The sequence below is a fragment of the Pyrgilauda ruficollis genome, unplaced genomic scaffold (assembly GCF_017590135.1).
Source record: "Pyrgilauda ruficollis isolate IOZ18807 unplaced genomic scaffold, ASM1759013v1 scaffold1, whole genome shotgun sequence".
Classification (NCBI taxonomy): Eukaryota; Metazoa; Chordata; class Aves; order Passeriformes; family Passeridae; genus Pyrgilauda; species Pyrgilauda ruficollis.
Genome location: NW_024508100.1, coordinates 3241010 through 3266967, shown reverse-complemented (window position 1 = coordinate 3266967; position 25958 = coordinate 3241010). Strand labels below are relative to the sequence as shown.

The following is a 25958-nucleotide window of genomic DNA, read 5'->3' as shown; positions in this document are numbered from 1 at the left end:
CTGTCACACAAGGGACATCCAAGTGACAGCTCACCCTTCCCTGCAGCTCCACCAGCCCAACTGGACAGGAGCTGTCTCAGCTGGGAGAGAGGTGTCAAGAGTTTGCCAGTGCTCTGAAAACGTGGTCCAATGTCAAATACTTCTCCCTGTGTGAAATGTTCTCTTTCTTATAAATACAAAAGGAATTCTAAACTGGAAAATTTATTTTTGCAGAACAAGCTCTCTGACTGGTTTGTTTTTTTTCTTCCGTCTAGCATTCACTCTGAAGACTTTTTTATTTTACCATGTCTCAAAACAACAGGTCAGCATTTCTAATTCACTTTCCCTGCATTTTTCTTTTAACTCAATATCCCTCTGCCACAACTCCCTTCATTAACTCCTTGTTCAAACACCAAGACCAAAACTTTTGAACTTCTTGCAATCAAACCTCTCTCCATCAACATTTTGACAGCTATTCCATGAACCAGTTCCCTTTAGTTATACTCCTCCCACAGAGGCACCTCAAGGCTGTAACTCAATACAGGTAAACAGGTGGAAATTTTCCATCTGTACCTCTCCAAAACATTCTGAACTGTTTCTTTTAACGTTGTCTGGCATTTCACCTTCTCCAAGCTGTCCACAATGAAGGCTCAGTCCCTCTTCCCCCCATCAAGTGACTACTGTAAATGTAAATGCCATTATCAAATAGCAGCTTAGTGTTTGATTTAGGTTTACACAGTTTAGTTCAGTACACTTCAGCACCTGGAAGATTTAGCATCACTGATGTTACATAATTTCCAGGAATTTTTCTTTTAAATTAAGGCAGAATGCTAACAATCCAGCAGCCTTTATGTTCTGACACAGTGTAAGAGAGCTTGGCCTTAAACACCAAAAACAGGAAACATTATGAGTGTTCACCATGTGGCCAGAAATGCAAAGAGCTGCTTTAGATCAAGCCAGGCAGAACATTCTCCACTGCAAGATGCACTTGAATTTTCTACTGTCTTCTGACCAGCACAGTGGAGGTAAAAATAGGTGGGGAGGGGATAAAAGGAAGGAAAAAGAAGGAAAGGTAACAACAAATAGTTCTTCCCTGCTGAATCTGGAAGGGCCTTCCAGGCATTTTCACCATCCACAGAAACAACACAGGAAACACCTCCCTGCCTCAGACTGCAGGGGCTCATCGTGCTTTGCACCTTCTCCTTGGCAAAGCCTCAAGGACGACTTCAAGCACGTATCTAACTGCAAATCCACAGTTGAGGTCCTGCTGGCAGCAGAACTAGGGAAATGCCATGGGGCTTGCTGAAAGTGAAGTGGATGTTTAGGTGTTCTGGCTGATCCAGCAGGTTTTACTCAAGTCCTGGCGAAGGCAGAAACTGAGCCAAATCCCCACCAGCATCGATGGAGAAATCAGCACCTTCTCAGCTCTGCTCTCAGATTTGGTTACCCATATATTAACACATGATTATAGTTTACCTCTGCTTTCCAATGAATCCATCGTGACCAGAGGAGTAGAATCAATTTTTAAACTAATTCAAAATCATTTTCACAAGGTTGAGGGAGGTCTTTAACTTTGCTTGTTTCTAAGATGAGAAGTGCAGATTTAAGACCAAATATCCCATATTCACAGCTACTGTTCTATTCAAGTTACTAAAACATCACCTTTTTCAAAAGGTGACTAAAAATTATAAGCTATTTGTTTACCATTTACTAAAACAGTAATCTTTAGCAGAAGTTGTTGAAGTATTGGCAAGAACTGCTCAAAAGGGCTTTAATTATGAATGAAAAGGGACTTAATTTGTTCAGTCACCTGTCTTGTAATGCTTGGCCTTGGGTATTTTGAAAGCTCTGCTGGTATCAGCCTGCAGTCCATGCTCATCACTGGGGTGCTGCTCAGCCACTAAATCCAAAGGCTGTTTTGTGCATGAAATGGTTGCAGAAATGGAGTTTCTGCCAACAGGGCTGGATATCAGTTTGGGCATGCAGCCTCTACATGATCCTTTCCAAGTGCTCAGGTTTTAAGGGGACAGTATGTTTCTTTTTGTAAACTAGCAAAACACTCAAGCCCTTGTCTGTCAAGGGAAGAATTTTAAAGAGATCAAATCCTGCTATTAATCAGCCTGGTTCTCAGCCCTTGAATGCCAGCTCCAGCACCTACTTGCTCTGCTTCCAGCATCAAATATCCCCCTGTGCACAGATAGAGCCACTGCAGCACAGTCAGTTTGTTGCAGACTCAAATCTCATGGCTCTGTGTAGGAAAATCCTCATATGCCCCTAGGACATGGAAGCAGTCTCAAAATGGAACTTGTGTGTGGATCAGCTATTCCAGCACACCTAACCTAGTTTTGCTCACTTAAGAACAGAGATCAGAACAATTCCAGGCTGTTAGTACAGCTTTAAACCGGTTTAATGCAGAGAACAACTCCAGCCCCAAACATCAGATACCCACATGAATATACAACACACTGCAACACATGAACACCTGACCAGATACCTGAGCTAATTGCTGGCATTACCTTTAAGAATCGGGGACACAAACCACAAATCTCCAATCACAATCTCATCTCTGCAGTGCCACGCTGAGCAATCAATACTAATTATAAAGAAATATCTGAGTATATGAGAGGTGCCGCTATTGCCACATAAAGCAGGGCTTCAAAGTTTAAAACAAGTGCTGCTGACAGCTAAAAAGGAGGCTCCCACATTACCAGCACTTTGGTGGTAATGACAGTGGGCTAATAGAATCAAAGACTCATAATGTTGTCAGAAAGCAGGTTCAGGTTACTCGCTAGTTCTTAAGCTGTTATTAGCTATTATTAGTGAAGAGGAAAAATACAGGGGCTTAAACTTTTTAAAAGCAGAGGATTATCAGTCCTTCCACTATTAAAAACAATTTCTCACTTTACCAACTTTTGGGGCTGGCAGCTGTTTCATTTGAGCATGTAACCAGCTGCCCTCTCCTGCCTCCCCGGCTGCCCCTTGAACTCAAAAGCATTTTCGTGTCACTTAGGAAGAAAAGAGAGAGTAACATTTCTAACAACCTGCAGTTTGCTGGATAGTTCCAATAATCATACCTAGTTAAAGAAAGCCTTTCAAGGGCCAAATACTTCTTTAACCATTTAATTGATATGACCTTGAAGCATTCACAGCAATCTCCAGTAATGCTCAATAAAAAGCAGATGTTGCTGAAGGCTTGGTGAAACAAGCTTTTATTCTCATGATGATTTTCTCTCACACAAAATCCTATTGCACAAGAAAGTTCTCTATGGAGTGGATGTGATTCACAATTACAAACATCTCTGTGTTTGGTTTTCAGAAAGAGACTCTTAACTTTTTGAGGGAACTCAACTTTTGGAGAAAGGACCTGCTATTCAAGGATTCTTGAAAAAGCTCCAGTAGTTTAAGGGCAAATGAAAGTTTTCAAAACCTGAGACCCTCAAGGGGCTAATTCTTCTGAAAATTGAGGCTTTAAACTTGTGATCAGGAGAGTTTATCTGCTCACAGTGATCCACCTACCAATGCACCAGCCTGAAATCATGAAAATGACCTTTGTGTTGGTGGTTGGCTATCTGGAAACAACAGATTTTTCTGGCACCCTGTGTTTAGTGATCCAGGCTTGGACAGCTTGTAGCTGTTCTATCATCCTCATCACTAAAAATATGGCCAAGCAAATGACAGCATGTGCTTTCCTAACACAGCACTTGTTTGCAATGTATGAATCCCAGTAAGTAACTTTGACGAAGCACATATTTTGGATATACACAGTTTACAGATAAGCTACTTCTAAAACAAGCTAGCAATTTGTGATAACTGTGATGGAGGGCAGAGATTTACCAGCTACAGCAGAGAAACAGTCTTCAGGAACTTCTAGCTCTTATGTGCAATTTTGCCACTGGCTTGTCACATAACATGGAAAACATCATTTAACCCCCACGAGCCACAGCTCGCTCACTCACTCACTCACTCACAAAAAACTAGAAAGCCACATGTAGCATTGCATCTATTTGAGTGTTAAGGGGGATTTGAGGTTTAATCTGACCAGCACCCTTTCTAAGCCTCTCTCAGTATTAACATCAAGGCTCAGCATTTGGTATGGGCATGCAAACATTCTTCAATTGGTTTGTTTTGCCAGTCTAGTCACTGTCAGGAGTTAGCAGGGAGGTACAGACCTTCCAAGGACACACAAACACCCCAAACCACCAATTGTGCTGAACATGTGAAAGGGCAAAAATTAAAAAAAAAAAAAGAAAAAAAATAACAGAAAATCACTGAAACAGCTGTATTTCTGCACGTACCTGTAACTCTGACTGTAAAGTTTCCCAGGACCTCGTTGGAATGCCTTGGCTTGCAACTGTACAGCCCTGAATCATCATATGATACATTGATTATCTTCAACAGTTTTTGTCCAATATGAGTTCTGTTGGTAGGTGCAATTCCAATACCATCTTTAAACCAGAAAACAGACACAGAAGAGCCCTGGGTGTTACAGGAAAGTTCAATGGTATCTCCATTTCCAAACACCAACTCTTCCAGAAAGGCGGTCTCGCTCCTCAAGTATTCTGCAAAGGGAGAAAGAAATGGAGATGAATAAATAAGAGCAGGTGTCAGAGATAGAAGTGTTTAAAAAAAGAAACACATCTTGTATTTGCTCACTGATGCTTCCATGTGCCCAGACTTCCCCCTTGCCTGCCACAGGCAGGTAGCTGTGCAAAGACAGTCAGGTCTGACCTACAAGGACGGCTTTGACCCTGCTGCAACCAAAACACGTCCACCCCACCAGGTGCATCCCAACAAACAGCACAGACCTCCAGAAGGGTCATTGCAACACCCAGCGCTGCAGGTGAGGGGGTGATCTGGCAGAAATAGGTGTGTGCTGGCAAGCTCACAGCTCAGTCTCTGAACCTCCTTTTGTTTATTGCTGTGAGTCTGTCCACAAACCCTACGAGACCCAGCAAGGACAGAAAGGAGCAGAACTGGGGATAAACCAAATTTCTTAGTGACTCTGAATGACCCAAAGGCAAACTCTGTGGGCTGAAGAAAACAGGAGGAAAGGCTGGACAGAAGATAAAGGCTGGAATAGCTAAAATAAATGAAACCACTAGCCTCCTGCTGAAGTTATTCTGTGTGCAACAAAGTGCAGAATTCATAGATTATGACTTCACTGGTGAAACCAGTGCAAGTAGTGCAGCTTCAAATGCCTGAGGATGTAGCACTGGCTCCAGGCTGCTCTTCTGCCTTGAGGTGAAAGAGCTAGAGCAGGCTATAAGAGAAAAACATATTGCTTTTCTCTTCTTCTCACGTGTTTTTATTCTTGTATAAATGTAAAGATTTAAAATATAAACATGTTGTAGTCAATAGCCTTGAAGGGTAGAAAGAAAGGATTCTGGGAGCCTGAAAAGGTGGTATTTCATGGGAGGTATTGTCTCACAGGAGGCAAAGCCCACACTCACTGGGATTACAAAGAACCTTTCCTCATACCATGGCAGCAATTCCAACTCAAATATTTTATGGTTTGGCCAGAATGTTGTGGTGTTCATGCAGTCAAAGGTTTAGGGTGTTGGATTTTTTTCCCTTTTAATAGATTTTTTCCCTGAAAGCATATACTTTTAGTAAATCAAAAAAGAAGACTGAGCTCCATGCAGAATCTCCTCGCTATCAGACTCATTGCTACATTTGAGTGTTTATCCACAGTCTCTTCCCAACTGGGATATATCTCTGGGGAAAATATGGTCAAGAAATATTCTGGTTTAAATGTTCAAGTTTTTTCTTCCTTCTTCTAGACCATGAGGATTTTTTCACTGGTACCAACCTTGGCTTCAAATTAAAAAGCCCTGTGGACAGCTTTGTACTTGCAAGTCTGAGTACTGGTCTAACTTTGATGTAACCTCTTGCTAATTTAATCTACTGGAAAACAAACCCCACACAACTGCACAACCCCTCCACACAAAACACAGTTTTACCAAAGCTTTTTGCCAGACGATCAAGCCTTGTATATTTTGGCTTTTGTATTATAAACCCACTGAACAGGAACAAGCCCAGACTAAGCACAGGCCAAACTGTACTGGTTAGCTGTCTAAAAGGAAATAACTCTTTTTCAAAAACCATAATGAACCTGGGTTAATGACAAAGCAACAAAGAATTTTTATTAAATGTACACAGGGAATGCTGCAACAAAGAGGAAAGTAAGACTCAGCAGATGGACTGGGGTCTCAAGCTTCTTCTGTGGAATGAAGCAGCACCTCTTGTTTCTGACAACTTGATTTTGGCATCTCTACCCTCAATCTCCCCAGTCAGTCTGCAGCAGATGTTGTAATGCAAAGTTTGGTTCTAGTGACTTCATTTGTACTGACTGGAAGTAATCTTGGGGCAGATGTAGCAGTGAATTAAAAGGAGAACACTACTAATGGTCTTAATCTCACTTCTGTTAACTGTTTTTCAAACTCCTGTTTATATACTTATGGCTTAAAAAATAAACAGGACCCAAACTAGAGATCTCCACAAAGCATTTAAATGGACACTCAAATGTTTTAAGCACTTTGCCAACCGTGACCTTGGAGAACCAATTTTTACTCTCATTCCTTATATAGCTGTCAAGTACAAAGATAAATCTGAAAGCAGAGACAGTCTCGTTTCCATGCTTAAAACAGCAGGAGTTCAAAGCAGAGAACCAAAGCTCACAGCTCTCACAGGGTGGCTGGAGTCCAGCATCTCCTTCCTGCCCTCCAGCTGCATGTGCCTGGTGTTCCCAACACCTTTTCAACCAGAGACCCCAAGACATGAAGGAGACATGAAGTTGCCCTCTCTGAAGCCAACTCTCCAGCTATAAAAAAATGGGAGGGGACAAAGCCAGGACAGCTGAGCCCGACTGACCAAAGGGACACTCCAGACCATATGACATCATGCTCAGCAATAAAGCAGGGGGAAGAAGGAGGAAGGGGATTTTTTGGAATGGTGGCATTTGTCTTTCTCAGTCACCCTATGAGGGAGCCCAGCTGTCCTGGGAAGGGCTGAACACCTGCCCTGGGGAAGTGGAGAACTAATTCCTTGTTCTGCTTCGCTTCTGTGTTCAGCCCTTGCTTCTCTTAATACACTGTCTTTATCACCACCTTTATGGGTGGTTTTCTCACTTTTACTCTTCCAGTTCTCTCCTCCACCCTCAGAGTTGGGGTGAGCAAGCTGCAGTGCGGGGCTGCCTTCCCAGACAGGATTAAGCCATGACACACAAGTATAAATTACCAGGGAGTTACCCCACATAGGGGTTACAGGAGCCCACTATGACACTTGCCAGCAGAGCAGGGATTAACACATTTGCAGCTTTAACAGGCTCTTCGAGAGAAAGAGGCAGTCTGGGTTGTGGGCTCCCAAGGTATGACTAAAACTCAACAAATTATTAGTTTAGCCAAAGCAGTAATGACTTGAGAACCCCCAAGAGCCACCAGATCTCCATCTGATGGAGATCAGCACTTGCAGCATCATCACTGCTCTTAGCAAACAGAGAAAGAGACCATTTTTAAGCCGTTCAGAGGAGCAAAAAGGCAGCAACTGGCTGGAAACACCTTCCACAATGAGGAGCAGTTGACCCAGCTACGCTGAAATGCTTTTGTATGTATTCACTTATAAGGATAAGATACTTCATCTCTGTAGCTGCTTGGCTCATCCCAGCAATAATTCACTTTCTGTGTGGTTCACAGCTCCAAGTACTTAAGTGTGTCAGTATTTCCATCAGCTGTCTGCTCCTCTCAGACATCAATACTTGTTACTGGCTGAGCCTGGAAATGTTTTATTTTGGTTTTAACGCATGCGGCTCCCAAGTTTTTTATTATTCAGGCATGAAAGGACGAGGAGGAGGTGGAGAGTGGTGGGCTATTCCCAGGCTGCCTATGGTCCCCAAAAAATTCAAGCCAACCTTGAGCCTGCCTGATGCCCTCCTGGGTTTCAGGGAGTATTTCCACATGCTGCTGAGGACTGCTCCTGGGCAGCAAAGGCTCACAGCGAGGGGTGAGGGAGCCCCATGGTCCCATGTCACCTCACAGGGTGCTGGTTTCTGGCTCCAGAAAATGTCTTTCTCTTCACCTTTGATCTTCCCCCTGGAATAACTTCCCACAATCCTACTTTTCCAAACACCAAAGTGTTCAGGAGTCTCCTGAGGAACTGCTCTGGTGGGATATATGCATCCCATGCATCCCCCATCCTTTCCCCTCAGTGGGCATCCTGCAGCAGGGAACATCCACCACAAACTCAAACTACACTGGGACTCCCCCCACACAGCACTTGAGGCACACAACCTTCAGTACCACCAGCAAGAGATTCCTCACCCCACCCTGAACCCTGGCAGCCCTGAGAGGCTTTCCAGGATTGCTCCACAGCCCAGTGCTGGAATGGACTAAGGCTCAGTCCTAAGCAGATCATATTTTTCCCTTTTCAAGCTGGACAAGCTGTATTTGGCACGTTAACAAGCACAGAGACAGCAGTGCTCCACGCATTTCTCTCGTCAGGTTAATCTGAAATAGTTTCTTGTTCTATGTATTTTACTGCACCAAATCCACCGTGACAGGATACATTATAGGATCACAGAGCAAGAGCCATGCCAGAGCTTTCTCCTGTTGAGTTTGTTATCCCATTCCCAGGGGGATCATGGTCCCAGGCAACAAGCTGGTGAATAATTGCTGGAGGTGTATGAAAACCTCTAGCATAAGGGGATGAACACAGCCATGGTGGCAAAGAGCATGTACACTATCTCCAGACTCAGACCAGCACTGTGTCCTGCATATTTAGCCCTGGTTTATTCTAAATAAGTGTCCTACCTGTGTTAACAGAGTATGATTCACCCAGTGAATAATATTCAGGTGTTTTCCACCAGACACAATACCTGTGTGTCTGTTCTTGGGATGGAGTCACTTCCCTACCTCACCTTGGGACTTCTGCACTGGGAAAACCAAACTTCCTAGAAGGGAAATAAAACACTTTCTTTGCCAAATATTGTTCATTTAAGATCTGTCTAAATCTAAAAAGTAGCCAGGAAAAGTGACAAGTGGCATCAGTGTCACCTCCCCATAGGAACCACAACATGCACAGAACCCACATCCCCATTCCCTCTGCCTCCTCCCAGAGAGGCAGAGAGACCCTGGGGGAATATTGAAAACCTCCAAAGCTGTCCTGGGCCCTGCAGCACTGCAGCCCCTGTAGAGCTGGGCATGATAAGATCATGGGATCACCTGTTTCCCCAGAAACCTGCCTTCTCAGGGCAGGTGAAATCAAGGCAGCAGTGCAGTCCCTGCAAACCCTCACTGCTCTGCAGGGAGCTGATGGGGTATTTTATTTATCTAGATATAGATAAATATATATATAGATAAATATATATGTATACACACACATATATATTTACACATATATATACACACATATGTATACATATATATACACACACATATATATACACACATATACATATACATATACACATATACATTTATGTATGTATTTGGCAGTGCTTTATGCAGGGCACAGCTTTCCCCTCCTTTCTGCACAGCCATGATGGTGCCAAAGGTGGAAAATCCCTTTCTGGCTATGGCCCTGTCACCCCAAAAGGCACCTCACCAGCCTGGCACAGCAAATACATCAAATACATGCAAGAAATTATATAAAGTATTTTGTGTGGATATTTTCTATTATATTTTATTTATAAAATAAGAAGTATTATATAAAACCTTCTGTTTTTTCTCTTCCCCAGCTCCTCTCCCCTTGTGGGGTCAAGACCCCTCTTGCACCACACTTCCCCGTGTCAGGCTGCAGCCATCCTGGGAAGAAGGGGCTTGCTCTGGCAATCACAGCAGCACAGGAGGCTTTGCTGAAGCAGTATCACCTTCCAAAGTGGTGTTTTGCTGGGTTATCTCCCCTGCTCAGTGGGGCTCACACCCAGAAATAAAATACTGCAAAAATAAAATATCTGTATCTGTAAAGGTCTAAACTGTGATATAAAAATATGTCTTTGGATAATCACATCTGAAAAGGGTTTGCCTCCATTATTTCACAGATTCATAGAACCACAGAATGGTTTGTTTTGGAAGAGATCTTAAACATTATCTCATTCCAACACCCCTGCCTTAGGCAAGGACACCTTCCCCTAGACCAGATCACTCAAAGGTACCACTTCATCTTTCCTGTATTGCAAGTGTTTGCTTGAGAGGAGGCAGTTCTCCTGGAAAAGCTTAAAACAGCTATAATAATAATAGTAATAATAAAAATGCAAAGACTGTTTATACTGCATTTGCACTGCAGTGGCCTATGCAATTGTTACCAGACATTTCTTTCAAAGACATTAACAAGTAACTGCACTGTGTTAAAAGCCCATGGAGATTTTCTTAGATCTGTTTTAGGAGAAGAGCAAACCTTTTTCCTAGAGAATTAGCAAAACAATAACCAGGTTTAATTCTGTCATATGCAGCTTTCTTTATAAACAAGCGATTAAGGAAAGGAATTAAAAAAAATCTCTACTGTTTAGCTTGGCTATCCCCGACTTTGGAAGAGCTTCCAAAATGGAAAAAGCAGATGTTGCAAATCTGCCTTATCTAGGGAGCAACTGTTGACTCTGTTGTGCAAATCCTAATTTACATCTGCATGAAAGGTTTCAGAGATTAAATGGCATTCAAGGAGGAATATTAGCTTTTCTCCCTCCCTCCAGCTCTCCTTTGAATGGATTTACTACTGGCAATTAGCTTTCTGTTCCATCGGCCAAGTAGAAAACAGGATTCATCAGGACTCTACAGTATCCTCCTTTTAATGGACTGTTTTCGTAGATCACCCAATTCAGTCACAGAGAGTTTAAAGAAATAAACTGCCACAAAGCCAAAACAGTTACAAAAACACTTTGGCCAGGAGGGTTTCCCTCTGACACTTGGAAGTCCTAAGGAGGACAGAAAAAACCCACCAGAGAACAAATCAAAGGGGTCTCCAGGCTACACCTAAAAAGATGGGAATGTAAACCCCTCCAAGAGGCACAAAGCTTTGGTTGCTGCTGAGAGCCCAGAACTGGTCCCAAGCCTTCAGCTGGGGATTGCTGGCTTAAAAGAACAAGCAGTGATGGGGAGTTTTCCTTAAAATCCGGCCCGATTGTACAACCAAACACTTGGTTCCACACAGAAAACAGGGAAGCAAACACCCCTCGTATGTATCTAGTTAGCTCAGAGTTCTTTCTGAACTCAGCATGGAACTTTTTTTAGAGAAATAAAAGAACTGATATGAAATGTCTCCACTTCATCAGTGGTCCCCAAAGACAGGGAGCAGCAGACGGGAGGCAGCACAGGCACGCTGAGGTCCCCAGGCTGTGAGAGCTCCTGCTCAAGGATGCCCATGCAGATGGCTCCTGCTCTCCCAAAATCTCTGTGCTTCCCTGAAGGAGGGCAGCAATGAGCTGCAGCAATGCTCAGCAGCCCACGCTCACAGTGGGGGTGACACCAGCCCCAGCCTGGCACGATGAGCACACCCTTGCAGCTGCTGGCACACAGGTCACACAGGTCACCTCACCAACCCTGGTGCCAAACGTGGCCAAGCCACACTGCTCCAGGCAGGGATGGGAACTCACTGGGCTGATCCCTGGGGGAGCACAAGAGACTGTGCTGTCATCCTTTTGGTGTCTTGCCTCTTGCTGCCTCTGAAGAGCAGTGGCCAACTTGGCCTCAGCTTTTGCTCAGCACAGCAGGGGCATCCCAGCTTGATGCTGACAGACAGATCCCACCACAAAGCAGCTGATGTTTTACATTTCTGCTCCACATGCCTGAGGAAGTCCAAAAAACCCTCATCACTACAGCAAGCAAGCAACTACCACGAGCCCTTTCAAAGCCAGTGGCAGCAGCTATGTAAACTGAGGCACAGAATGAGGCTTCCCAGCATCCCAACAGACTGGGCAAAGCCTGCCCCAAACTCCACTGGAGCAGAACTTGGTCCTGCCAAACTGTGGAGGCCCTGATCAAACCTGTGCTCTTCAGCATCAGTGCACCACAGCATCCCTCCTACTCCAGGGTACCTGGAGGGGTTTTGCAGGTGACACATCCCAAGGAATTAGCAGGGTTTGCTACAAGGACACAGCTTACACAAATGACTGCTCCACAAAGCATAGGGAAAGGAGAGCAGATGTATCTTTGGAAATAGTTTTAAACTTTCTTATAATGTTGCTGAATTATTCTTCTGGTTATTTTTTTTTCCTGGGCTCTTTCTCTATACCCTCATTTCCTTCCTAAAAATCCTTCAAATGTTCATTCCTGTTGGAGATTTGACCTCCAGGGTGGGTTTTCAGCTACTTGGCCAGTTCCATCAAAATTTCACCACTTCTCAAGTGCTCTTGCAGATGAATTTTTAAGAAATACATGAGTTCCCCAGACTCAAAAGTTTAGGCTTACCTCAGAGGAACTTTTTAAGGGATGCAAACGCTCCTGCTCCCTTTCCAATTCCCAAGCCAGTTTTGCTCTGGAAGCTACTTGTGATGCTTTCTGAAGTGGGCTTTAAGATCACATGGCGTCAGAAAAAATTTGCCATAAAGCCCCAACCTTTCCCCTTCGGTTCACAGCTATGCAGCTCCCAAATCCCAGGTCCTCTGTATTTCCCTTGCACTTTTAATGCGCACTCCTCTAATCTTCATTTAATGCAGGCAGCTGGCTGCAAATACCCCCAAACAATGACTTTAATCCTAAGTATCCTGAAGCCCCCCTTTCCTTCCCGCACCAAAACTGAAGGAAAAAAAATAAAAAGAACAGCCTCAAGACAGCAAGATGGAGAAATCCAAGCTATCCACTGGGCCAAAGGATCAGAACGACACAATGAGCTAAATTTTGCCGGGTTTGCTAATTAAAAACGGAAGCTTCCCCACTTTGGAGCCAAGGCAGGGAGGTGGGGGGAGTTCTCATGCTATTCAAAAAATCGGCTTCCAACTGGGACCATATTCACTCCACATTAATTGTCATTCCAACTACGAGTGTCCTAGTTTCAAAATGAAAACTACTCTCCGGTGTAGCTAGTGAAAACTAACACCAGTTTTGAGGCATTAAACAAAATTTATTGATTGCATTTTCCCACCCACTAAAACTTTAATAAGCATTAAACCTGAAACTCCTGGCCCCGTTTCCTCTCTCTACCCTCTCTCTCCATAAAAAGGGTCAGGCTCCTCTATATGGAGATTAGGACTTAATGTTTGGTATTTGTTTATAAGCCTATCAATTGCCTTTATTTCAGGGGGGAGAAAAGGACATCTTAAAAAAAAACCCTCTTGTACAGGGATTAAGTGAGGGCAAAGGTTTAGGGTAGTTTGGGTGGGTTTTTTTCCAACTGATTGTGGGTTTTAGATATATGAAGGATCATGTTCATGTGAATGAAAATAAAAATATTCCCCTTTTTGCAAGTTTCCCTTGAGTAACATAAAAAGCTATTTTCAAAGATCCCTATTTCTCAGTAATAAGATTCAGAATTTCAAGTCTTCTCTGCTGGCCGTTTTCAGCTCTGTAAAAGGGAAAACTAATAATAATTTGGGGGCCACTCTGTCTGCATACTTAGTAAAGAAAACAAAGGTCAAACATTTGAAATGCAAAGGTCGGTGATTAAGCCCAGAAATCCATATCTATGCATCAAAATGAATAGCCAGATTTTGAGAGTGCTTAAACGATTTAAATGCAGAGCCTGACCTGGCTCAGCATCTTTCAAAACCAAGCTTGTTATTTCAGAGTCTCAAGCGAGATTTAGGTGCCAGGTACCCCAGTTGGAGAAATTTAACAGTAATCTCCTTTCAGGAGGTCTGATCCACTTTAACGTCGTGAATGACACACAAAGATTTTGTTATTTAGAAAACACCTCTAACTAAAGCTGCAACACTTTGTCCTTGTGCTAAACTCAAGTTAACCTCCAGCATTATTAGAAAGAGTTGTGAGAGATGGCAAAGAAAAGTAATGTCAAAAATTCTTTTATTTCTCCTCTTTAAAGAAGGCTGCTAAAGGGATTAGACAGCTTTGAGTTAACTGCTCTGTTAAATCAACCTTACAATATTTTTTCAGCTTGTTTGACTTGCTGTTTCTGTATACATTTGTGTTTTCATCTTTCTGCATTCAAATCCCACACTTAGCGTTTGTTCCGCGCTTCTCACAGGAAACTTAGTCAGTTCTTTATTTGTATTAAGTCTACAGGGTTATAGAAAACAGACTTGGAAAACAACCCCTAAATTAGCAGGATTTACCAGCTCCCATGCATAGGCGCATACACGCAGGGCATGGCATACCATCCAACCTGAATGCAGAGGTTTATCATTTCCAGCAGCAGCACCAGGGCATCAGGTTCACCAGGAGGGACCTTTTAATGGTCTCCTGTAACCCTATCTATTACAGCAGGGCTTGGACTCCACTTTACAAATTAAGACAGAGTTCAAGGAAGTCATGCGTGTCTTGGTTCCCACTGCCTTCAAGCAGTTTTAGGGCTCCCAAATAATCATCTACAACCTGCACTGCATTAGGATCCAGAACTTCTAGAAGCAAGGTAGATACCCCTATGCAGAGATATTTTAGCACTGCTGTAAGGAAATGCAGACTCTCTTCAGAGGGCTATTTCCACCCTCCTACAAGAGGACGCGGCTGGTCCTACCTGCATGAACCAGGGACCTTCCACAGGCACTTTGGGATATATTCCCCATCCTTCTGACTCTCATTTCCCCAGCTTTTCCTTTTCTTTCCTCACCAGAAACACTTATAAATTCTTGTCTGTGCAAATGAGCCTCTAAGAATTAGATGGATGCTGCTGTGATGCCAAAGATGGTCAGTGCAGCCTGCAAGGCAAGGAGGAGGAAAACAGCCACTTCTCTCTGCCAGGTGGAAGATAGAGATGATAAAAACTGAGCCCAGCAGCCACTAAAGGGCTGGATTTGTCTGGAAGTCAGGCACCAAAGCTCCTGCCATGCTCCCTTGGGTGGGATGAACCACCACCGTGCCCTACTCATGAAAACACAAAGCTGGACAGCCTCCCTTGATGCATAACCCATAAATGGAGCAAGAGCCGCACACAGCATTCTGCCCCCTCCACTCCCTTTCCACGGGTCACCTTTTCTTCCTGCTTGCCTATGCCACCCCTCCAACTGCTCTGTCTCATGCCCAAAACAGCTGGGCTCAAACACTGGGTTAAGTTATTCCTGCAAAGACTGCACCTCCTGTCCGCACTTCATTTGCTATGCACTGGGAGGAGGGGACAGAGAGGGAGAAAACCTCTACTTCAAACATTTAGATGTGTTTTTGAAAGCACCTGAGGAGGTTTCTGTCCCTTTTCTTGCCAGGACTAACACATTCCACAAGGCAATCTTGTTCAGAGCAGGGAGATGACTCCCCACAGGAAGGATCTGCATTGCGTGGGGGTGGGGCACCAGGCTCAGGCAGCAACCCACCACTGAGACCACAGGGGTGGGTACAAACCTGCCCCTTTTTGTCCCTGACAGGGGGACAGGGCAAAGGAGAACCCTGCTGTCCCCTCTGCTACCTCTGTGCTTCCCTCCCCTTCATGAAGACTTCTTGATGCAGAAGCCCACTGCCTCCTCAAAATCAAGATGCCAGCATGCCTGCACTTAAAAACGAGGCAGAAATCTCATTCCTTCACTAAATAATTCACAGGTTGGAGCCCCAGCACAACTCCATTAACACCTTCCAGGAGTTATTTTCCTTTTTTGATTGGGCAGATTGCAAAGCATTTCTGTAGTGGGAGGCTTCATGTCTGGGTTTCCTTTGCCTCCTAGTTCAAATAATGGCAATACTAACTGAAGCACTGGGCAAAAGAAAATTGAGTGGAACCCTTTTGTCAAAACTCTGGTGGTTCCTATTTGCTCCTCCAGCTCTCCTGCCCTAACTGCAACAAGGGCAAGAGAAGGTGCTGCTGTCAAGACGCCCCTCTCTGAGATACCTCAGGCTAAAAGAAAGCATCTGTAACACAGTTCTCTGTATTTAAACTCCACAGTATTTACTGTATTTATATTATATCCCAGGATGGCAGCTGGAGTGCAGGAGAGTGGTTTTACCCAGTATCTTCAAGGCTAATGCCAGTATCCCCCATTAGCCACTTACACCCTTCTTCCCAAGCTGGGTGAACCAGGAGCCTGGAAAGCCTGAAACTTATTTTTTATGCTTGATTACAGATTTCAAGTGCCTGACACCAGGTCCCCACTCATTATATTTTGACACTGATGACTTTGGGCTGAGCTGGAACAAACGCTTTGCGCTCACTCATCTCTCACTACATCCAGCAGAGTTTAACTCCAAAGAAGATGGGTGATGGATTAGTAGCAACTTTGGGCAGGGATGCAGAGAGGACACCATCTGCTGTTCCTTACTTTCCCCACACTCCCCACCCCACCCCTTACTTTCTGTAATTAATCAATTCACAAATCAGGAGGAAAGGTTTTCGTGCAGCCTCCTCTTGTGACCACCCCTGCGAGGCAAAGGCTGAGGACACAGCGGGGCAGCTGCACAGCCCAAATGCTGCCTGTGGAGATGGGAGCAGCATTCCGGGCACTCAGTGGGAGCAGCACTGGGTTCCCAGCCCTGCAGCTCCCACCCAGGGGCTTCCCAGGCCCAAACCACCACATGCTGGAAGAAAGAGGCTTTCGGAATTTTCTTTGGGAAAAAAAATTATGCTTTCACAGAAAGCTGTGAATTCATATAATACACTGACTGTAAAAATGAAAAGTATTTTTAATTTTTCTCCCCCAGCTGCATTCAGCTCTTTTCTTACAGAGTGAATACCGGAGGCTGGAACAAGGTGATATTTAAGGTCCTGTCCAACCCAAACCAATCCACGATCCTATGGTTCTAAATACCAGCTAATTTATGTACCTCCATTTACCAGATCCCCTCAGTTCTGCATGAATCCCCAGCCTATTAACATAACTATTTAAACTGGACATGTTTTCTTAAAACATTCTTCTTTCATAAACTGCCAAGTGACAGTTGTTTACTGTCAACAAGCCTGGGTACTCCAAGACGGGGAGAAATATGCCCTTGCAAAAGGCAGACATATCGGCTACCAAAGGAAGATTAAAATCTGGTGTTTCTCTCCCTCCTCAGAAATGCTTTATTCGTACAGATACTCATGATACTGATCAGGAGAGATGATACTATGCCTAATTCCAATCATTCTTTCAATTAAAGAAAGGCTCATTGAGGATTTATCTTCACTTGAACATGCTAATTGTCAGGGCACACTCAGAACTCCTTAACCTTCTCACTGCAATTGGTTTCTCCTCTTCACTTTTAGCTGTGAGCCTCCCATCTCCCAAGGCACATCTTGGCTCATCTTACACAGATCCTGCTACTGCCTAGAAACAAAATGCTTTCCTGGGGGAATCTATAGAGAGAAGTTAAAAAAATTTCAAACAAAAATGAAATCACCAGTTCGTTCAGGCCCTACAGTCTCCACACAAGCTGCTGAAGTATTTTGCTGGGAGGGAATTGCTTGTACTTGAGTCTCGCCCATGAAAGCGGGGTTATGAAAAAATTAAAAAATAATTAAAAAAAAAAGAACAATCCTGTGGGAAAACTTTTTCATGTGTTCTGCCTGCCCAGGAAGTGCCAGGAAAGCTCCTCCACAGGCTGCTGTGTGGTGCAGGGTCCCAGGGCTCAGGCTCACCCACAGAGGATTATTAACACTTTCCTGGTGCTCTGTGCTGCTCATGGTGCTGAGGATGATGCTGGCAACACTGATAAAACGGCAGCAAGGATGGGGCAGGAGGGGACAGTGGCCAGCATGGCAGCCCAGCCCCACAGAGGACTCACACAGAGGCACAAGGAGCTGGGTGGTGGCTGTCCCCGCTGCCTCTGGTGCTTGAGCTTGGGCTGTGATGCTGCCGTGGGCTCCCATCACAGCTGGAGTTACCGAAAGAAGATGGGAAGTGAAGGTCTGTGTTACAGCTGGCCAGAGAGGAATGGGAGGTCACTGAAAGCCAGTCCCAGGGACCCCCACCCCCAAACTGGGAGCCCTTTTACTCGCCAGAGTTTCCTCTGCTTGTTAAAATGTTTGGGTCATTAGAAAACTTCACAAACAATCCCTGCTTATGCTAAATAGCTGCTCCCACCACGATCTGTGAAGAGCTTCAGCCTGCTCTCTTGGAAATCAATGGGGGCTTTTTTTGCCCAGGATTCAATAGGCACAAGATCAGGACCTCATTATTATTTTTACAGGACTACAAGAAGCAGAGAATGGCAAAACCCCTAAAGAAAGCAATGACCCTCCAAACTGGGAGCCAAATTTGCTGTGAAGGATCTTTACAGGCTCTGTCAAGCATCAAAATAAAATTAAAAATCTAATTCTTGGGATCTTTTCAGTTTTCTGTCAGGGAAAGCGGAAGGTTGAGAAAGGCTGGCCTCATCATTTGGATCCAGAGACATCTCCCGTAGCTCCTTTTTACTCCGAAGAAAAGCCTTCACAGAGGTGTATTTTACCTTCCCCAGGGGGAGTGAGCAAGAGGGGATGAGCTGTCAGTTCAGGGTGATGCCAGTTACCCTGCGGTGCCCTGCGGAACAGAAACAGCTCCAGGGCTTCACATGACCTCCTCTGGCAAGCACCACAATGAAACCCCCAGTAAATCCCCTCTGCAGAGGCACCACCAGCAACACAGGGGACCAGGTGGCTCCTGGGACATGGGCCTGCTGCAAGGACCAAGCCTGCACCCCATTTTCACAGAGCCAGGTCCCACCTGCCTCTTGTGAGAGGGGCATCAGAGATGTTCTCATCCTCAGCACCCTCCTTGGAGCCCTCTGACAGTGAAGTCCTCCCCTTCTTGCCTGTTACTTTACACCACTCCTCCCTCTTGGCATCAGTGAGAACTCACCCATGCACCACTTCACCACCACAAGGTCTGGCCCCTAAGCAATACCTAGCTATTTTGCTGTCTACCCTACAACCAACTTGAGCCAGGTCAACTCCAAAATGCTTAAAATCCGTTATTTATGGATTCTAGAAAGAAAGCAATGTCCAATCCTTATAACCCAGCACTGGGTCCAATCCTTATAACCTAGCATTGGTCTCCAAAGCTTGACTGATTTAACTACATCAGCTGAAATAATTTAGTGAGATTCCTTGTGAACAGCACAAGGCAGCTCAATGAAATCAAGGCACAACTATAAAACACTTCACTTTACAGAGCAGAAGTTTTTAATGAAGATAAGCTCACAAACACTTTCATTAGTTGTGAAAAAGCAACAGTTGGGAAGCCACCTCTGGAGGTTTCTGGCACGCCATAGTCAGCTATCAGTGCCTGTTGCTGTCTTTCCCTAAAAGCCTCACACTCAAGGAACTCAACTGATGGCTTGGCTCCTTGGGTGAAAAGGAAATGAGGGGAAAAAATTCCAAGGCAGCATGCTGCCATGTGTCAGTGTGTCATTTGCAGGTAGCTGAGTAGGTCAGAGTACAGCCCTGGCTGTCCTGGTGCAAACAGCAGTGCCGGGTCCTGGTGCTGTGACGTTCCCAGGGAAGAGCCTTGGGCACACACAGCAGCCTGTGGAGCAGAGCCTGCTCCCAGACAGCAACCCTGGGCTGCCTCCTCTCCTCACCCGAAAACTTGGAACCCTTCTCACTGGAGTTATTAATTCTTTTAACCCCTCACAACCTGCAGAAATGGCACAGCCCCAGAATCTCACAGATGCTAAACGTGTAAGCACATGGCAATTGTTTTGCATACAGTTCTGCACGATAAAGAGATCTACTTCCAAGTTTCAATATAACCTTTTTATTTAACCAGCTCGTTATCTTGCCTTGCTCTCTGGATTTGAGAAAGCAAGGCCAGCATACTAGACCTACCCCCCACCTCTGCAATAAATACCACCCCTTTTTTAGATTAATACATCTGAAACTGAATCAGTTACTCGAGAAATGTTTTCTTACTTGACTGTGCTGCAATTCTTAAAAAATAGCTTTGCTACATTGAGTAACCTGAGTGTCACTGCACAAAAAAAATAAAATTGGTTTATCTACCTCCTGGCTAGTTCCTATCCACCTGAATGCAAAAGCCCTGATAGCCTATCAGAATAATAGGGCAGGTTAAAATCTGATTACCTTTCACATTTTAACTACCAAGTTTGCTAAAGGTTTTACTCAGCCCGTATCTCACAGTTCTTGTTTGCTTTTGATACTGCAGAAACTTCCTGGTCATTCAAGCCAAGGAGCAGATACTTTAGGGGTAAGCACACCAGGAATACAGCATTCACTGCAGGAATAAAAGCCCTTCTTCACACATATACAGCTTTAAATCACATCTATGGCATTTGGCAACCTGACCTCTGAGCGTATGAGAAAGGAGACACTGAGGGAGTCAGCTTTACCTCAGAGAAAAAGGGGATTTTTTTAACAAGACCACCAAGATAAACAGCCGAAAGAGGGGAAACCCCTAAAATGATAAGCTATACAGGAGCCAAGGAAAAAAATTCAGGGTGTAACAAGGTATTTTAAGGTGCTTTCGGCTTTGCATGCATGTCTTCAGACATGGTTTCAGCCCAGCATTTGCAGAGGTGCTTTCAGATTTACTCCTCCTACAGTCTGGGCTGTCTGCTGCCTCATACCATGAGTGGCTGTGCTGAACCAGAGTCGCATTTGCTGAAAAAAATCCAGCATAAGGTGAGCATTTAGCAGGCACGATCCTCTCTGGCATACAGTCTGGTACATGTATGATCAAGTTTATTGCTAATCGCTGTTAAAAGAGATGAAATGGCAAACACTGAAACAGCTACATCAAACCACTCTGTTCAATGGCTTGGAGTCAGCAGGCAATTTCAAGGCTGGAGTGTTTTTTAAGTGTCAGAAAAAAAGGAAGAAACAGATATACAGAGTCAGATGAACTCCCAGGACACATGAAAATTATAAGCATGTAGCCCGGGAGGGACAAGACAGAAATCTATTCAAACAGGGAAACATAAGAAAAATAGCCAGATTCATTGTTTATCTGTGTATCAGGTTCAGCTGAGCTGGGAAAAACTGCAGAGGGAATTTCAACTCTATTTTTAGTATAAATATCCAAATTTGTTATAATCCTGATGGGTCTACCTTATATATAGTAAAAATTGCCAAAAGCTAAACTATGACAATACAGCCACTTCTCCATGAAATCTAATGGCTCGTGCTCAGGCTCCTGCACTGAATCCTGCACACTTCAATGACCAGCCAGAAAAAGCCACCAGCAGGCCATGCCCTAACCTTAGCTAAAATTAAGGTGCAGCAAATGCCTTCAGTCACAGCTCTGCATGCCAACAAGGGATCACTGTCAGAAACACCTTGATCCAAGGTTTTTATAAACTGAAAATTGTAATAATTGCCCAGAAACCAGGCTGATTCCCTATCCTTTAGGATCCCTAAGTGAATAGCAGATGTACACAGCAAGTATTCAGAAAGGACAGCTTTAAGCATTCAGGTGGATATCAAAGTTCACTGTTATTTTAAAAGGGAAAATTTTGTTTCTCAGCTGTATAAGGCCGGGGCAGAGAACCTTCCTCCAGCTTTATGAAAAATTTCAGCTTCGTGCAACTAGCAGACAGGGTCCCACTGTATGGAAATGGTCTGGATACAGTGGGAATGCCATAATCAAGACCTCTTCAGTGTTCACCTAATTTCAACACCCATGTTCAGTCAGGCTTCAGGACAGGTTCACCTTCCCAAACAGCACTGAGAATTTTTTTGGAGGAAGTTGTAAAACTTAACATGCCAGTCAGAGCGGCTTACTTTAATTGCATAATTTAATTAACAGATCAACACTTTGCTACACAATTTTCAGATCGACTTTCATCATGTTTCCTACTCAGATGCTAACAAAGCCTTTATTAAAAGAAAAAATCCTCAGATTTAATTTGAGTGACCCTTGTCAGTATGTGTAGAAGACATCATGTTATACAGCTACTGTTGAATATATTGAGTCCATCTCTGCACTGGAACAGAGTTCAGTTGCTATCTCACTATTCGCAAGGTAAGAAATAGATTTTTTTTTAAAGAAGTGATGTTTCATCATTTGTTTGCATCCTCTTATTTTATTGCATACAGCAAAATATGCCAGTGTCAATATTAAAGACTTAACTAGCTCTTTAGCTGCTGCTGTTCGTGAGAACAAATGGATCAAGTTTTAATCTCAAAACTATCACTCACAGCTGCCTACTGAATATAAAACATTTCTGGTGTATGGCACAAAGTAAGCAGCACCATCAATATATGACAGACTCTCTGCAGAGGGTTGGAGTGCATAAACCCCAAGGCCAGCTCCAGGAACAGCCAGTGCCACTTGGCACTCGCTTCAATACCCCTATAATTTCAGGATGAACTTTGAAACACTCAGATACACAAAGCAGAGTGACACAGATCGGCGTACCCTACACCTTGGACCCCTCGCTGAGCTCATGCTGGAAGGCTAAAAGAGCCCAGTTGCCATCAGCTGCGTGAAAAACACTGCAGCCGGCACATCACCGCTTCCTTCCACACAAAAAAGTCACAGGAACTGGTACATGCCCTCCCATTAAACTTAAACAAAACCCCCAAATGGTCCTTGTTCTGTCCTTCTGGAAAAAAACTGCCTGTGCAGTATTAATTCTGGGTGACAATTCCACTCCTTGCACAGGGAAACTTCGGTTCCTGCTCCTGACAGACTGGGAGAGCTCTCCCCTCCCCTTCCCGCACAAACCTGATCAAATATTAGCAGCTCTCTAGACAACTCTTTCAATGCACTCAGACAGCCTCAGCAGCTAGCTAGTGCAACACAAATCCTAAAGAGCCCAGAAATTGCCTTTTTCATATATACCATGTGCAGACATGCACACAAGCCAGTTACAGGAGACAGGATGGTTATCAGAATTTCTTTAAAGTTAAATGCTGCTGTTTCAGTTGAGCTGCTCTCTAAGAAAACAGCCAGCATTACTTGACATTCACAAATCGTACGAAGTAATATCTTTATCTGAATACTAATGCAAATTGGACGGGCTTTTTTATATTGATGTCTATTCTGTGGCTGCTGAATAGAGTGACCGCATGCTCAAGGCTGCAAAGGAGTTCACTGACCTCCCTAATCATCTCTGTCATAGCCCCTGAATGACATACACATTCAATCCTGCCTCGCCTCTCTTACTTTCATTCATAAAAAAAAAAAAAAAAAAAAGAGGGAGGGGGGAAATTTGACATTGTTCTTCCTACAGCAGCCTCGAGAACGGGAGAGAAGAGAAACTCAGCCCAGATGAGGCCCCTGGTGTTTTTAGTTTAGCTTCTATTCAGCAACAGCCCCGCCATCTGCCTCCTTCCTGCCAACAGCCGAACACCTCCCTGCGGAGATGTTAAAACCTGCACCCCCTCCACCTCTGCTAATAGCCAGTATTCATATTAGCAAACATACACATACCTCGAGAATGCCTCCCTTCAATGTGTGTTTTATGTAGCTGAGTATAGGCACAAAGCAGTAGCTGTTATAGCCTTCACAGCCCCGTGTGGAGAATTAGATCACTAGGGAAAAATCCTTCCAAGCCCCTTTATGGAAAATAAGGCCTTAGACTGTAAATGCAAAGCCCAGCGAACAACAACCCTCAGTAATGAGCCAATACCCCATGGCCCATTTGACTAGGAGAAAGAATTTGCTTTTTACTATTCAATTCAAAAAGACTGAAAAAGTAAAATGTGTTTTTACTTGGCACTGAAGGTTTATATTCTTTACAGTTTCTTTTGCACAACCTTTTCCCCCCCAGGTCGGACAGGCAGCGGGTGCCCTCACGGTGGCAGAGCTGGGGAAACAGCACTGGATTCACACTTCCCCACGCACGTGGAAGACGGTGGGATGGCCACTGGCACTGAAAATCTGTCTCTCCCCTCACAGTCCCCATCCACAGGAGATTTCAACAGCTCACAGTGATGGGGCAGCTCCTGAAGACATTGCTAAGGATTAGGGCTGATGGGAACCCTCCTGGTTCAGGGAGGAATCCCATTCCAGGGAGCAGAGCGGGAGTTGACAGTGCCACCTCTGCTTCGGAGAAAGCTGACCAAGAGGTAAGAGAGCCTGTCCCGAGGATTTCCACGGGAGGCCCTGGAAATCCCAACCCATCACTCACTTCACAGACATCACTGGAAGATGTTTCCCTCCGTGTGACCTCCGAGTATGCCACTTGCTACGACTCCAACAGCGTCCCAAAGCTTTAACTTGCGAAAGTATCTTAGAGCACGGGAGGGGTTTAGCACCACTTCAACACATCATCGACCCCAGCTATGGGCTGAAGGTGAGGGTGGAAGCCCAGGGACCACTGAGGTTGCTCCTCACCGCCATGGGATCGACTGTGCCTGAACTGACAGCACCAACACGCCCTTCAGGCTAAGCCAGGGAGAGCTGGGGACACTTCGCTTCTGTCACTCGCACCCTGCGGCCAGCACAGGCTGCTCGCCGCCTTCCGCACACCGACCTCATCTGCTCTGACCAAGTCCCCGCGACGCTGCCCCATAAATCAATTCTTTTGGCTGTGAAAAATGAGCCAAACGAGTTACACTAAGAATCTGGTGTTTTATTAGGACTTTCTTGAAAACAAACCCAACCCCCTGTGTGATTTATAGCTTTAACCAAAAGGGGTATGAAAGTAATGCCCCCCACCCCCCAGCTTCCACGAAGTCCATTTATTCCCCTGTCACTTTTTTGGCAAACAGGCTTCAAACCCTTTCCTGAACAATGGAAACTTTCTGCGGGTACATGCAAACCGGAGGACAGGGGGCTGCGAGGGGGCTCCCTTCCATTAAAGAGCTTTGAAAAATAAACAGGGACTCAGGTAGCAGCTGAGGCGGATCAGAGAGACACGATGTTTCAAACCCGCCGTACATTACTTGGAAAGAGTAAGGAAAAAAGCAAATCCCAGCTTTTGCCCGACGTGCTAACTTTTTTTCACTTGCAACTGCGGTGCTGCCACTCCAGGGGTGACCGTCACCGGCTCCCCCGCAACGCAGTTCCCTTCTCAGCACAGCCGCTCATTCAGCTGCAACCCGGTGCCTACCCGGAGCTGTGGCAGCACCCATTCTGCTCCCAAAATGAGGATATAAATGACCTTTCCTTACTTTTCCCACCCGAACGCACGCAGTCAGAACATTTCCGATGAGTGCCGAAGATGCGCCGCTACACACGCACGCAAGCATCTTCCCAGCTGTTACCCACGGCGTGCCCCATGCACTGCCTTGCTGGGAGAGGGCTCCTGGCAGACAGGGATCCTCTTAAAAGCACTTTGTCCCTCCTGGGCGCCTCTGGGACTACCCCGAGCCACGGCGACGTGGAACCGCCGCGGCCTCGCGTTCCTAACTCCCGCTCCACAGCCGCCCCCGGCGCTCTCCATCCATCCGCCCCACTCCGCTCGCTCAGGGACGGGGACTCAGCGCCGAACCCGGCCGGGCCGGAGCCGTCCCCGCAGAGCACGTGTGTGCGCGGCCGCGCAGCCCTTACCTGCCGGCTGCCCGCCGCTCCTCTCCGCCGCCGCCACCGCCTTGCTGCCTTGCCGCCGCGCCGCCGGCATCCCGCCGACGGCCGCCGCCAGGCACAGGCACCAGACGGAGCCCCAGGCCGCCCGCATGCCTCCGGAGCGGCGCCGGGGCAGCGCGGCCGCCGCCGCACCGCCCGCCTCAGACATCCCCCGGCCGCCGCATGCTGCCGCCGCTCACCGCTCCGCTCCGCCGCCGCGCTGCCGGGAGAGGGAGAGAGGCGCTCAGCGCGGGGAGGAGGACGAGAAAACCCCCCGCCCCTAGTGCCCACACGGAGGAGGAACAGGAAAAATAATAGTAAAAAGGAAGAAAAAAAGTGGTGGGAGCGGTAAAAAAGTGCAGGGGCCCGGGCGAAGCCGTGCGCCGAGCGGCGGCGGGGCGCCTACCTGCGCAAGCCCCGCGGCCGGCCGCGCACCGCGCATCGAGGAAGGGAGGGAGGGAGCGAGCACCCGCAGGAGCCGCCGCTGCCGCCCGCCCGCCGCCGCGGCGCTCCTGCGTCTGCTCGGCGC

At 45.7% G+C, this 25958-nt stretch overlaps 1 protein-coding gene across 2 annotated transcripts in view; it reads right to left on the bottom strand.

The window, feature by feature from the left end:
- FGFR3 (fibroblast growth factor receptor 3) overlaps positions 1-25598 on the bottom strand; it is a 52899-nt gene extending 27301 nt beyond the window's left edge. For both annotated transcript variants that reach the window (XM_041459046.1, XM_041459054.1), the window contains exons 1-2: positions 25415-25598; positions 4275-4538 (exon numbers count right to left, since the gene is read on the bottom strand). In XM_041459046.1, coding sequence (XP_041314980.1) covers positions 4275-4538; positions 25415-25598 — 448 coding nt within the window. The remainder of the gene's footprint in view (positions 1-4274; positions 4539-25414) is intronic.
- Between the last annotated feature and the right edge of the window lie 360 nt (positions 25599-25958).